The sequence below is a fragment of the Gracilinanus agilis genome, chromosome 2, assembly GCF_016433145.1.
Source record: "Gracilinanus agilis isolate LMUSP501 chromosome 2, AgileGrace, whole genome shotgun sequence".
NCBI classification, from domain to species: Eukaryota; Metazoa; Chordata; class Mammalia; order Didelphimorphia; family Didelphidae; genus Gracilinanus; species Gracilinanus agilis.
Window position 1 is genome coordinate 463,248,326 of NC_058131.1, and position 14,984 is coordinate 463,263,309.

Genomic DNA, 14,984 nt, shown 5'->3' on the forward strand with positions numbered 1-14,984 from the left:
TTATCCCAATTTTATATACGAGAAAGGCACGCAGAGGTTAGGTGACTAGTTCAGGGTCACACAGCTAGTATCTGAGGTTGGACTTGAACTCAGGTCTTCCTGACTCTAGGATCAAGGATCTAGCTAGCTTAGGCACATATGCATATAGATCCCACTTTCCCTCTCAAGTCATAGAAGTAAATACACCAATATCAGCTTCATATTTAAGCGTAAAGGACTATCCCACTTGGAAAAGATTATTTTTGTGCTTCATTATTTTGTGCAAGGGCTAACATTACCTGTTGCTGGAAAGCTTTTTGTCGGCCAAACATTGGGCTTTCAAACACAATAGGTACAAATAGAGAAGATCTGTCTGACTGCTGGATTTTCTGATCCTCTGAAGGTTTCTTTAGATTATTACTTCGCTGTAAAAAATAGTAAGTTATTGTCTTACATAAATGAATCACTTCATTTTGACTCTAAATAATGGGATTAAACTACTGTATTTTTTGTCACTCCAATTTAATGTACTTATTTCATAGCATCAAAAAAATGCATCCCAGGGGGCAGCTGGGTAGCTCAGTGGATTGAGAGCGAGGCCTAGAGACAGGAGGTCCTAGGTTCAAATCTGGCCTCAGACACTTCCCAGCTGTGTGACCCTGGGTAAGTCACTTGACTTGACCCCCATTGCCTACCCTTACCAATCTTCCACCTATAAGTCAATACACAGAAGTTAAGGGTTTAAAAATTTAAAAAAAAATGCATCCCATTCAGTAAAATGATCACTTAATTCTCTCTCCTCCCTAATTTATCAGAATAATTACTTAGAATAAGAAGTTCTTGTCTTTTTTCTTTTAAATCCAAAAAAGAAGAAAAAATCACCAATAGAGCATTGTTTATGAATTTAAATTTACCATGAAAATAAATCAGAAAATAACAAGGTTGAAAAGAGAAAGAAGCTCAAAGATAGATCATAAGCCCTATTAGGCTAGAGGCTCCTCTAATAGGCTTTGAGCTCTTCTGGGGCAGGTGTTAAGATTCTAGGGTTGATGGCAGGCAAGGTACAGCTATGTATCTAAAATATGGCCAATTGTGTCTCAGGCCTTTTTAAGAAGTATTGACAAGAATCTTCATGGCTGGTATCAAAAGTCTGACCGTGGAAATGGGCCTTATTAGGCTATATGTATGCAGGGGGTTGGGACAAATACTAATAAGAAGAATTAATATTTACATCATGCTTTAAACATTGGCAAAGTGCTTTATTTACATTACGAGTCTCACCACAACCCTGTAAGGTAGGTGCTATTAATCATCCTCATTTTAGATTAAGTGACTTGCTGAAGGTCGTACTGTAGAAAGAGTGATTTAAAAAGAATGGATTTGTATGAGAGAATATGTGATGGTTAATATGGAAATGTTGGGCATAACTGGATGCATATAATCTATATCAAATTGCTTGCCTTCTCAAGGAAAGAGGAAGAGAGGCAATTTGGAACTCAAAATTTGTAAAGGAAAAATGTTAAAAATTTTTGTTTGGGTATAATTGAGAAAAAACACAATAAAAATAAAATGTTAAAAAAAGAAAGAGAATGTGAGCTGAGAGGTAAGGGACATGGAGTTTCCATGCAAGAAGCACCAGCTCCAGGTGCAATAGAACCAGTTCTAGAGAATCATAGTTCTGGTCTGGTCAGATTCAATATCTGAATGCCAAGATGATTACTTTCCTACAGTTTCTACATGTGAAGGGAGTGGGGGCACAAAGAGATATAAAACAAAAAAATATGACTAAGTAAAAGGTCCCTAATAGAAGAACTAAAGAATGTTATCTGGGTATGATCCCAGAACATTAGGGTAGCTGCTCTGCTAAATGAGAAACCCTAAGGGTCAGCTTGGTACAGTGGATTTCCCTTTCCCTGACACTTTCTCACACTCTCTCACACTCTATCTCTGTCTCTCCTTTTCTCTTTCTCTCCTCCCTCTCCCTCTCTCCCCCTATGTTGTAGAATCTACTATATTCCAAGGAAGAAGAGCAGTAAGGGGTAGGCAATGGGGGTTAAATGACTTGACCAGAGTCACAGAGCTAGGAAGTGTCTGATTTCAGATTTGAACCCAGGACCTCTGATCTTTAGGCTTGGTTCTTAATCCTTTCAGTTGCCTAGTTGCCCCCCAGTCTTCTCTTAAAAAACTACCAGGAAACCATGCTGAGAATATTGAGGGGATCAGAAGTTTCGAAATGGTTGAAATGACAGTAAAGGAAAGAAACACAATAGGAGGAGAACATGAAACTATGTACATGCGTATTTGCCAGGGATCAAGTGGATTGCTAAATGAGAAAATTGGGGGAAGGTCTCCTCATAGTCTCAGGCCACAGAAACAGAAAGGAATACCAGAGTTAGGGGAAGGGGACTGGGCCTGGGACAGAGAGCCTGGAGGTCAGGGACTTGTCTTTTACCTTTTTTTTTTTTTTTTTTTAATCCTTAGTACTTAGCACATAATAGTTGCTAAATAAATGTTTTTGATTGGTTGAAATATGGGTTTAACATGTACTAGCTCTGTGACCCTGGTCAAGTCTTTTAACCTCTCATTGAACCTTCTGAGACTATTAGTGGCAGAGAAGGTGATGATTTGCATTGGATAAAGGGAATTTTTCTCTTTGAAAAGGTTTCCCATACATTGAAATCAGTTTTAGTCCCTAATCTTATGCCCCACATGGGGCACAGTGCCTTATAATAAATATTGAATAGACACTCTATGAATTGCATTTTGGTGAAATGAATTCAAAAGGGCACAAAAGTATTGTTTTGGATTGTATATGCCTAGTCTTAAACTGTAATGCTAATAATCCAAAAGTATTTGATGCATGTGCATATTTAAAAGTAGAGCAAGCTGTTTTATCACAAGTATACTTTGTGTTAGTAACACTTAGAAGCAAATTATAAAAGTACTATAGGAAACAAGAGGCAAATTTGTTGAATCTTCAACAAATTCAATATCACTTTATTGCCAATGTTGTTATAACTTGGTTCAACTGAAGAACAGCCTTCATTTAAGACAGACTTTGCTATGAATAATTATGAGCAAAAAACACTGCAGACAAACTACATTGCAAAACTAAACTATGTTTGAATTTTCTTCCACAAAATGACTAATATGAAAAAATGTTTTATATCATTGCACATGCAAAATCTATATCAGATTGTTTACCCTCTGGCAGAAGAGAGAGAGCAGGAGGGGAGGGAAGGAAAAAAACAATTTGGAACATTTAGAAAAACTCAAATGTTTAAAATTACTTTTTACATGTAATTCAGGAAAAATAAACATTATTGATAGGTTAAAAAAAGAAACAGGATCAGCAAAAAAGAATTAACCTAATAGTCAATATTCTGATTCGTACTTCATATTGGGAGTTCTAAGGGAATCTATTCCTTCATTGACAATATTTTTAGATGGAGTTATCTAAACCAGTGATAGGCAAACTTTTTAAATAGGGGGGCCAAAGGAAAGGAAATGCTCATCTATCAGTCTATTTCTAAGGCAACTCTTTCGAAGTATCATTGTACTGTATCCTACTCATTGAATTCATCAGATTAGGGAAAATGTCGCAAGGCCAGATAGAACATTTCAGGGGGCCACATCTGGCCTGCAGGCAGTAGTTTTCCCATTACTGATATAAACAACATAAGTCAGAGGGTTTGTGTTTTTTTTTTCTGATGGGCTTATCATTTATGGATATCAATAAAGTCATATCTATTTTACCTTCTCATCACTGTATTTGTCCTGAAGCATCACTTGGACTTTTTCCAAATTATACTTCACAGCTTTTAGTTTCAAGGAAAGCATTTCCGCCTCTTGTTGTGTACTTCCACTATCTCCTAGACTCTGATCTTTGCAGTTCTCCAATAAGGAAGACACCTTGTGTTCAATCTCTGTTAACATGGCCTGGGAAGAAAAAAAAAATGTTGATTATTTTCATCTTTAGGTTTTTAGGGGAGGAAGTGGAGCCAAGATGGTGGCTTAGTAGCAGTGAAAGCCTGAAACCACTCTGAATATCCTTTCAAATTTATCTTTAAAAGGTATCTCTCAAAAGGACAGGAGTCAAAGCAGGATGAGTGAGGGGGCTCTCCCACTGAACACAATGTGAAAAGTAGGCAGAGAGAGTATATTTCCACAGTATAAGGGGAAACCAGGAGCAAAACTGCAAACAGAAAAGGGCAGGCGGGCCTCCTCCCTCCCTCCCTCCCTCCCCGCACCATTCCCCCAACTTTGCCAAACTCAGAACCAGGGCATAGGCAACTTTGCAGTCCTGGGTCATGGGCTATACCAACAAAAGAGCACCTCAGACCCACCCCTTGAAGTCCCAGGTTCTGGCAGTAAAGTGCAGTGGTTCATAGTGCTGGGTGCTCTTCAAACCTCTTTGGAAGCATGAAGATAGGCCCTTGGGGAAAACCCTGTGAACCAGAAGCTAAGACAGAAATGGCTAGTAACATGCAGATTTCCCAATATACTGGGCCAGAAAATGGACAAACAGCAGCCAAAAAAAAATCTTGACCCTTGAAAATTTCTAAGGGGAAAAGGAGCAGAGAATAGAAGCAACAGGGGATGGTGAGATCCAAGCAAACACGTGCAAAATCTCCAAAAAAACAGGAACTTAAGAACAGGAATTTGAAAGAACCCAAAAAGGAATTAAAAAAGCAAATAAGACAGGTTCAAGAAAAATGATGGAAAAGAAATGAAAGTAATAGCTTAAAAAGAAAATTTGGTCAAATGGAAAAAGAGGCACAAATAGCTAAGGAAGAAATAAGCTATTTAAAAATCAGAAATGACCTCCTGGGAAAAGGGACAAAAAAAATCAAATGAAGAAAAGAGTACCATGGAAAGTAGAATGGACCCAATGGAAAAAAGAGTACCAAAAGGTCATGGAAGAAACTCACTCTTTAAAATTAGAATTGGGCAATTAGAAGCTAATGATTTCATGAGATATCAAGAAACAATAAAACAAAATCCTTAGCTTTTACAGTAAGTTCCATCTCCTCTTTTCCCAGAAAATAGCTCAGGTTCACTGGTTTTATTTGAACACATTTAAAAATGGATGAATACATAAAGAGCCTCAAGAAATCCTCTTATCTATTCCTCTGCTTCTGACAAGATTGCCCTAAAATCAGCCCCCCGAAACAACTGTCTTTTCCTTGAACTTTAAGGGAGATCTCTCAAATAGCATTGAGAATCTATTCTAGAAGCTCTCAAAAATCAGTTTTACACAAACTAGAACCAGATGTGACCTCAGAGATAATCTCAACCTCTAATCTCATTTTACAGATGAGGAAACTGAGTCTGGGAAAGGTTTAAGTGATGCAACCAGGATAATGCAGCTAAGTGAGTAAGTATTAAGTTAGTTAGTAAGGGAAGCTAGGTGGCACACAGTGGATAGAGTACTGGACTGGGAGTCAGGAAGATCCAAGTTCAAATTTGACCACCAACATTTTCTAATTTTATGACCCTAGACAAGTCACTTAGCCTCTGTTTGCCCCTCTTCCTACACACACACATTTTCCCTCTGCAAAGTGGGGATAATAATAGCCCCTATTTCACTGGGTTGTTGTGAGAATTAAATAAGATAATAATTATAAAGGATTTCACATAGTGCCTGGCACATAGTAAGTGCTATATTTAAAGTGTTAACTATTATTATTTTTACCAGTCAGGTGCTTTTTTCAAACCTGCCCTCATGAATCTAATCTAAATCCCTCCTGCTGTAATTAAAGCACTTAGAAACAAGACTAAAGAGCAGATGTTTCCCATACAACTTCCTTCAAAGTTGTTAGGAAGGTTCTTTCTCATTATCATCAACCTTTTCTCATTTAGACAAAACAAATCCTCAAAATAAGAGACCCTATGGAAAAAAAAAGATTAGAAAACTAATGTACTTTTCTGATGACATAAGGGCCAGAACACACAGGTCTAAAAATAACCCAGCTTGGTTAGTCTTCTAGTGAGTTAGCGTCATTGTATTTCTACTCAAAAGATCAGGTGTGTAACCTCCTGGGGCCCGGGAAACCAAGCAGCCATGCCAACTAGCTATGCTCCAGGGTATATAACATCAACAGATTGAGAGCAGAACACAGCTGTGTGGCTGCTTTGCAAATTCCAGTAGTTATCATTTGTGCCCCAAGATGCAATACATACCCTTTGGAAGTCCAGTTATAGTGACTACCAGGTTGTAGTGTAGACCAGTGATTCCCAAAGTGGGCGCCACCAGCAAAGGTGGGTGCTGCAGCGATCGAGGGGGGCGGTGATGGCCACAGGTACATTTGGAGGAGGTGAATAACTGTAATGGGGTGGTATGTGTATGTGACAGGGGGTGCTAAGTAATATTTTTTTCTGGAAAGGGGGCGGTAGGCCAAAAAAGTTTGGGAACCACTGGTGTAGACCAACATGGTACAATATGTGGATAATAAGTGTTTATTGTATTTAATTTGTCAGATTTTTTTTTGATGGATTCCTTTTTGAGTGCTTCATGTAAAAGTAGTTGTATTGGGGCAATTAGGTGGCACAGTAGAAAGAGAGCCTTGCCTGGATTCAGGAGGGTCTGGGTTCAAGTGTGGGTCAGACATTTCCTACCTGTGTGATCCTGAGCAGGTCACTTAATCCTGTTTGTCTAGCTCTTGCCCTTCTGTCTTAGAGTTGTATTAAGACAGAAATTAAGGGGTTTTAAAAAATAAAATAAAAATAGTTGCATTGCATGACACAACTCTTTACAGGAATATTGATGGCCAAAGATGTAGTTGCCATATAAGACATGCTCAAATCTTTATAGCTCCCAAATGGAAAAATATAAAACCATTTATTATGTACTTACTATGAACAAAGCAAAGTGGATCAAATAAAAAAGTAAGACATTTCTGCTCTCAAAGAGCTCACATTATAATAGAGAAGACAACACATATGGGAGGTTTCAACTACAAGTCGGATGGAAAAGACCTATGGTCCATAGGGTCCCAGGGGCCAAGCAGATAGTACTGATAAAAATAATATGGATTTTTGACTTTGAACCACATGACAGTATCAAGGATTTGCCATTGGTTCATTTGATGAGATTTGGTCTTTCTTTTGCTAAACTTTTTTTCTGGCTAAACTTCTTTTAAAGCTCTCAATTTGGAGTCCAATGACATGGATTCAAATCTTAGTCCTGCTATTTGTTACCTCCGTAACCTTGTGTAAGGCATTTAATCTCTTTGGGTTTCAGATTTTTTTTTTATCTGTAAAATGAGAGGGTTGAATTAGATGGCCTCAGACATAATTTTCTAGGCCTAAATCTTAGGATTCTCTGAATTCAAGTAGCCAGGTAGTCACAGGTTGTCCCCCTCTGTAGTCTGTCCTATTTAGATGATATAGAGAATGATTTAAAATTAGCACGTGTGGCACATTTCAATAATTTTTCAGTCACATCTGACTCTTTGTGACCTCATTTGGAGTTTTCTTGGCAAAGATACTATAGTGGTTTGCCATTTCCTTCTCTAGCTCATTTAAAAAAATCTTTGAGTGGGACTTTATTCTGTTTGATTTTTTAAGATTTGGTCTTTTGAGATCTGTCTAGATTCTTACTGCCAAGTAACACATTTGCTCTCCCTCCCAACTTCAAGTCATCTGCAAAATATGCATATCTTTTTCCACTGAAGGAGAAGTCCTCCATTATATTCCAGGCTAGCACACATTCTTTTTGGTTATGTAGTCAGCTGAACTACACATTAGAATGGCCCCACAGGTTGCCCTAGATCCTTCTCCAGGGATATTTTACATATCAGAGGTTACTCTGGGCCCCATGCTATACTGACAAATCAAGAGAAGGATGTCTTGACTGTCTTTTACATCTAACTTTGCACTAAAATCTTATGAAGGAGCTAGTTCTAAATGTTCAGTAAGACAGCTCCCTACTACTTTAGATGAAAATAAAATATTATTTCACCTACAAAATATATTTGCTTAGGCACAAAGGTGGGTTTTTGTTTTGCTTGTATGTTGCTTGTAATTTATGACAACTGTAGAAGTAAAAGAGGGAGAAACCTCCATATACCAATAAAGTAATCATTTTTCTTTGCACATGGGTTGACCTATACTCCTTTCACTGTAATAAAAACTTCTCAGCCCTAGTTTTTGGTTTCTGCTGCAATCTATTTGATAGTCATTTAAACTCTTTATGCCTCATCTGTAAATTAAGGGGATTGGAATAGATTATCCCCATTGACTCTGAGTCAATGCTGACTGAATTGAAGAAGCTTCCTATTCATAAGCAGGGCAGGGAAGACTGAAAACTGAATCCTTCTCTAGGATTCTGTAGGAAAAGGAAATAATTTCTACCATCCTTCTATAGGAAAGAAAAACCACTTCTACCATCTTTCTACAGGAAAGGGAAACCACTTCTATTCTCCTAAAGGAAAGAGAAACCATTCAGCCTCTGAATTTTGTGACCCCCATTATCTATTGGTTTAGTCTGCCCATTCTACTTAATACTATTTTTTTGTGCTTAGCTTTAATTTCCTTTGTGAACCAGCTCCATTCCACAAATTCACTATCTGCAAAGTTATTTTCCATTCCTCAAAATGGAAGTGGATTATGAAGTACCATGATACCCCTAAATGTCTTCATATCCATCTTCAGGCCAATAAGAAAGGAGGACAAAGAAGCAGTTTCTGTTTGTCCATTTAATTTCAATTAGAATGCAAGCTGCTAATATGATAGTGGCAATGTTCTCTGTTCCTTATGTTTTTACCTTGTTCTGCAATGGGCCTCTCTGACACTCATTATGTACTCAAAAGCCAGTCTTAGAAATAATGAATATTATACTATCAACAATAATAACAGATAACTACACAGTGCTTTATAGTTTTTAAAAAGTTAAAACTACATCCAAAACTCAGTTCATTATCTTTCCTCCTAAATCCTCCCTACTTCCTAATGATTTATTATTCCTAATAATAAGAATTCCTAATTCTCACTCACCCAGGTTCACAACCAAGGTATCATTTCTTACTCCTCATTCTTAACCACTTCCCTCCCACACCACATATCTAATCTGTTGCTAAGTTCTCCAGATTTTACCTTTGCAATATCTTTCATATAAAACCCTTTCTCTTTTCTCGACTCCTTGCTGTTCCTTGCACAAGACATTTGATCTGATGATGCATTATCACTGTCCATCTCCAGTGTCCTGAAGTCTCTCTCCTCATCTCTGTCTCCTGGCTTCTTTCAAGACTAAGCTAAAATCTTACTTTCAAAAAGGCTTTCCCAATCTCCTATAATGCTATAGCTTTTCCTCTGGGATCTCCAGTTTATCCTGTTTATTTGTACATAGTAGTTTATATGTCAAATCCCCTATTAGATTGTGAAGTGGAGGGCAGAGACTATTTTTGATGTTTTCTTGCACTCCTGGGTCCAGTTGTACATCCCATAACAGGTAGCCTGATATGTGGCACATAGATAACTCAGTAAACAGGTACTTAATAAATGTTTATTGACCTGACAACTTTATGCAGATTATCATATTTGATCCTTAGAACAATCTATAAGGTAGATGCTGTTATTATCCTTGCATTACCCATTAGTTATCTAGTCATCCAAGTAGAATTTATTAAGGACCTACTATGTGTGAGGCAGTGTGCTAAATGCTGAAATATAGATTAGGAAACTGAACTTAAGGGGGTTAAATTACTTGCCTATGGCCACAGAACTAGTAAGTGTCTGAAGTAGGTTTTGAGCTCAGTTGTTGCTTGAAGTCCTATAATTTAAAATGTCAGTACAAAGGAATCAAAGTAGTTGAAAGCCTAACATTTTAAAAGTTGGGCCATGGAATAAGATAATGTTCATCAACACTTCATTTTTCTCTTGTATAAAATGAATGTCAAAATCTATTTTGCTTCTAACTACTGCTGATAATATTTCTCTTACTATCCTGTACTATATTATATGGACACACATGAGTGTACCTTCCTATTTTGCTTACACACACACACACACACACACACACACACACACACACACACACACACACACACAAACTTTCTTAGGTCCTCTAGGGAATAAGGTTTAGAATATACTAAATAGAAGATATCAAATGGGTTTCACTAAAATTTGTCTTTGACAAGCACTGGTTTTGCAGATAGCTATTAGCAATAATCCCTTATATGTATAGAGAATTTTACAAAGCACACATGCAAGTAGGAATACCTCACTTAAGGTTGTTTTTTACCAATGTCACTTAATAATAACACCTAAAGAGTGCTCTAGAGTCTGCTTACATATGTCTCAAGTGATTCCCAAAATCAACTTGTCAGGTAGGTATAGTAAGTATCTCTTGTCCAGTTATTTCCATCATTTGACTCTTCATGGCACCATTTGGGATTTTCTTGGCAAAACCATTAGAGTGATTTGCCATTGACTTCTTCAGATCATTTGACAGATGAGGAAACTTAAGGAACTTGCCTAGAATCATATGGCTAGTAAATGTCTGAGGCCAGACTTGACTTCAGGAAGATGTGATTTCCTGACTTTTCAGGCTCCATACTCTAAGCACTGTGTCACCTAATTGCCCCAGATACTATTATTATCACCATTTATTAATGAGATTTTTATCATTGCCATTTTACAGATAAAGAAACTGAGGCTCTCATATAGATTAACTGAGTTGTCCAAGGCCACAAAGCTAGTAAATATGTGAGGCAGGATTCTAATTTGGATCTTCTTGATTTCGAATTGTATACTATGCCATATGATTAAGGCAGCTAGGTGGGGCAGTTAATAGAGCACTAGTCATGGAATCAAGAAAATTTGAGTTCAAATGCAGTCTTAGTCACTTACTAGCTGTGTGACCCTGGACAAGTCACTTAACCCCTGCCTTGGTTTGCCTAATGGAAATTGAAATAGCACTTAACCTCCTAGAGTTATTGTGAGGATCAAGTGAGATGATATTGTAGAGCACTGTATAAATGTTCTCTATTATTATCATTATACTTTGCCAAATAAATAAATCACACCATAAATTTGTAAAACAGCACTGTAACATTATTCATTCATCAGTTCATCTATAACACAATTTCCAGAGTACAAATTGTTGGACCATTAGAACATTTTGCCAACCACTGTATTTTCCTGGGGACAATTCATGACGTTAAGTATGGGTATACTGATATATTATCATGTAATTTTCATTGCAACCTTAGGAAGTTGTGTTATTATTGTTGTTGTTGTTATTGTTGTTTTTTAATCTTTACCTTCTCTCTTAGAATGAATACTGTGTATTGGTTCCAGGCCAGAAGAATGGTAAGGGTAGGCAATGAGGGTTAAGTGACTTGCCCAGGGTCACACAGCTATGACGTGTTTGAGGTCAGACTTGAACCCAGGACCTCCTGTCTCTAGGCCTGGCTCTCAATCCACTGAGCCATCCAGCTGCCCCCCTCCTGTTTTTTTTTTGTTTGTTTGTTTTGTTTTGTTTTTTTAAGATGATTAAATGGAGGCTCAAGGTGATAAAGTTATCTAAGGTCACATGGCTATGAAGGCACAGAGACAGGATCAGAACACCTGTCTTAAGAGTCTAGGGCTCTTTCAATTACAATACTCATTAGAGTATATGAAACATCCTAAGCAATCTTTTTCAGACAAGTAGGATAGACCAGTGGATAGAGCGCCAGGCCTGGATTTAAGAAAACCTGAGTTCAAATTTGACCACAGACTCTTACTAGCTGGATGACCCAGGACAAGTCACTTAACCCAGTTTGCTTCAGTTTCCTCATCTGTGAAATGACAAATAATTCCAGTATTTTTTCCCAAGAAAACCCCTAATGAAGAGTTGGCCACAACTGAACAAAAGTGATTTTTTGTCCCCCAAATCTCTAGGTAACTTATAACAAATCAAATCTAATAATTCCCTTTGGCACTGCATCTATTCGAATTACAAATTTCAAAGGGATCTCAGATGACTTCCAAATTTTTTTTTCAGGTTTAATTTTTTTAGAAAAAATTTCCATGGTTACATGATTCATGTTCTTACTTTCCCTTTAATCCCCCCCCCCAACAACTTCCCCCATAGCCGATGCACATTTCCACTGCTTTTAACATATGTCATCAATCAAGACTTATTTACATATTATTGATAGTTACATTGGTCTGGTCATTTTGAGTCTACATCCCCAATCATTTTTTTTTTGACTTCCAAATTTGACAGTTGAGGAAATTAGAATTGAAGTTACTTCAGGGCTCTATATCTTTGGTAAAACTGGTCTTTCTACTATATAACACTGTATTGTGTTTTATACAGTTTTTATGTCTCAAAATTGGGGATTCTTCTAGAATGACTCAATCAGAAAGTACATGCTAGATTATATTATAGCCCAAGTTATATAGCATGTCCTACATGAAGAAAGACAATATAGAACTTGCATGTTCTATTTTTCCCTTTCCAATTCTGGACAAAGTTGCATTTTAGAAGACTTAATATTTAAATCATTAAAAATTTAAATCACTAAGACTTAATATTTAAATCATTAAAAATTTAAATCACTAATAGAAAATTTTCAGAATATATAAGCCAATCTCCAAACGAAAACATTATGCAACCGTAGGCAAATCACTTATCCCCCAATGCCCAGCCTTTACATTCTTCTTCTTTGGAATCAATATGCAGTATTGTATTGGAATCAATACACAGTATTGATTCTAAGATGAAAGGTAAGGGTTAAAAAACCCCCAAAATATTATTATTAATTGAACTCTATGTAAGGGGAAGAGAAGGAAGTCATTGTAAAAGTGTGCTGTAGCTTTAAGAGAAACTCATTTGCTCCCAGAAAGGTGATTGGTGTACAGGTGAACTTTGACCATTAACTTACCTGACAACCGGCTAGCTCCTGTTCCACCATCTGCTGCATTTCTGGGTTTAGTGTTTCAGCTCTGAACGAGAGGTTGGCTTTGTCCAGCCACAGCTCCAGCTCAGCCACCTGTTTCTGGCAGACATGAAGGATCTCCACGGACTCTGGCCCGGAACTCGCCACGGTTTTCTCCAAAGATCCTTGTTCTCCTCCAGAGCTCTGAACAGGGGCTCCGGGGGAAGGTGTGTCACCCTGAAGTAAATTCAAAGCATATATAAGCAAGAGAAGGCTCTGAATCCAAAGTTTTGGAAATTTAAACTGCAAGATGCACAAATCTTGTCGTGTTTCCAAAACAAAACAAAAACAATGCAGAAAAACAAAAATGAAAAAAACCTTCACTTGCGTACACATACAACCCCCTGCCCCAAAACACACACACACACACACACACACACACACACACACACACACACACACACACACACACCAAAAACCACGTGATCTAGCAACAGGTTTCCAAGCAGCCAGTTGGCATCTGCACAGGTGCCAGAATTATTCCTATGCACCAAGGAAGTAAACTGGCTCACAGTTCATTAAACCTCAGATCCCAGGAGAAAGGGAGGGTGGGGTAATGGCCAGCATTTAAAAATTTTATAGCACGATGAAGCAATGTTGACATTGCCGTTGTGTAGCCTTTCCATAAAGAATACACAGTCTTTGCTATAACTGACATCTAGCTAATGAAAATAGGTTGGGGAAATTTTTTCATATACTTTATATGTGGTTCAGCTGCTAAATGTTAAATATAATCTTAACATCTTCATTTGAGGCATCTTGAATATACTCTTTTTGTTCCATTATGGAGAACCTGATGTTCCATCTCTCCTCTTCAGCTAAATGGATAGTTATATTAAAAAGAAGACGTGTATGTAACATTTCCACACAGAAATTACCGCATGAATTACCCATGAGGAAAAGTTCTTCCAGTTACCAAAGGAAAGTGCTTTAATAATTATATTAGATGTTTGCTTTAAAATAATAAAATTATTTAAGATATGTAGCTTTCTGCTATAATACTGACTCATCTTAGTTGTGAGGGAGTCTATATTCTTTTAGATTAGGAGTTAAACTGGGGTCTGGAATGTGATTCTTTATAATATTTTGAGAATGATTCTGATAGAAGTGGTTTTCTTTGTAATCTTATGTATTTTTATTAATTTAAAAACATTATTCTGAAGATATTAGAGTTCACAAACTCTCCCACATCATCCCAGGTGTCAGTCTGCTTTTGTATAACCCAGGAACTAAGAATGATTTTTACATTAAAAAGACTTTTTTTAATGTAAAAAGTCATTTTTGCCCCACAGGCTATAGAAAGAAAGCTATCTTGCAAGATTTGACCCTTGGGCTATAGCTTGCTAAAAACTCTGGTCTACATCAACTGCCCAAGGGGTCCACAGTATAAAAAAGGTTAAGAAACATTGTTTTAAAATGAAGACATGTTTCACACAGCTCTCCCAAAGAGACTACATAGATACTATTCCTATAGTTTTACCAGCCAAGTACAATGTTGTGGAGAAGGCAGTTTGAGTTGGCAGGAGAAGAAATTATAGTTGAAAAACATCATGTGACAAAATGTTTCTGCCTATTGTATTAGGATCTATGTTTTGTGTGTGTGTGTCTTATAAAGACTAATATTGAAAAAACTCTTTTTCTGTCATGTCTGAAAAGAATATGGAAAAGGCAGAAAAAATATGGCAAGATCTTCATTTCTGATCAAACTGTTGTCACCTTTATTTGGCAAACTAAATTAATAAAACAAAACAACCAACCTTAACTTCTCTCTTAGAATTGATACTAATTATTGATTCCAAAGCAAAAGAATAATAAAGGCTAGGCATCTGGGGTTAAGTGACATATCCAAGGTCACCCAGGTAGGACATATCTGAGGTCAAATTTGAACCCATATTCTCCAAACTCCAGGCCTGGTGCTATATCCACTGTGCTACCTATCTTCCTCTGCAAACAAAATTTTTGAGAAAACCTTTTACAGGTACCCTCAGAGAAAATAAATAGTTTCCCAAAATGAAATATTTTACTATTCATCTGAGGGTTGGCGATAACTCTGTGATCTTATTCGTAGCCTCAATA

The 14,984-nt window shown here is 37.2% G+C and overlaps 1 protein-coding gene across 1 annotated transcript in view; it reads right to left on the reverse strand.

The window, feature by feature from the left end:
- The window catches only part of SYNE2 (spectrin repeat containing nuclear envelope protein 2), a 419,774-nt gene that overhangs the window by 127,075 nt on the left and 277,715 nt on the right, over positions 1–14,984 (reverse strand). Inside the window, exons 71-73 of the mRNA XM_044664857.1 lie at positions 12,855–13,085; positions 3,736–3,918; positions 279–404 (exon numbers count right to left, since the gene is read on the reverse strand). Of these exons, the coding sequence (XP_044520792.1) occupies positions 279–404; positions 3,736–3,918; positions 12,855–13,085 (540 nt within the window). The remainder of the gene's footprint in view (positions 1–278; positions 405–3,735; positions 3,919–12,854; positions 13,086–14,984) is intronic.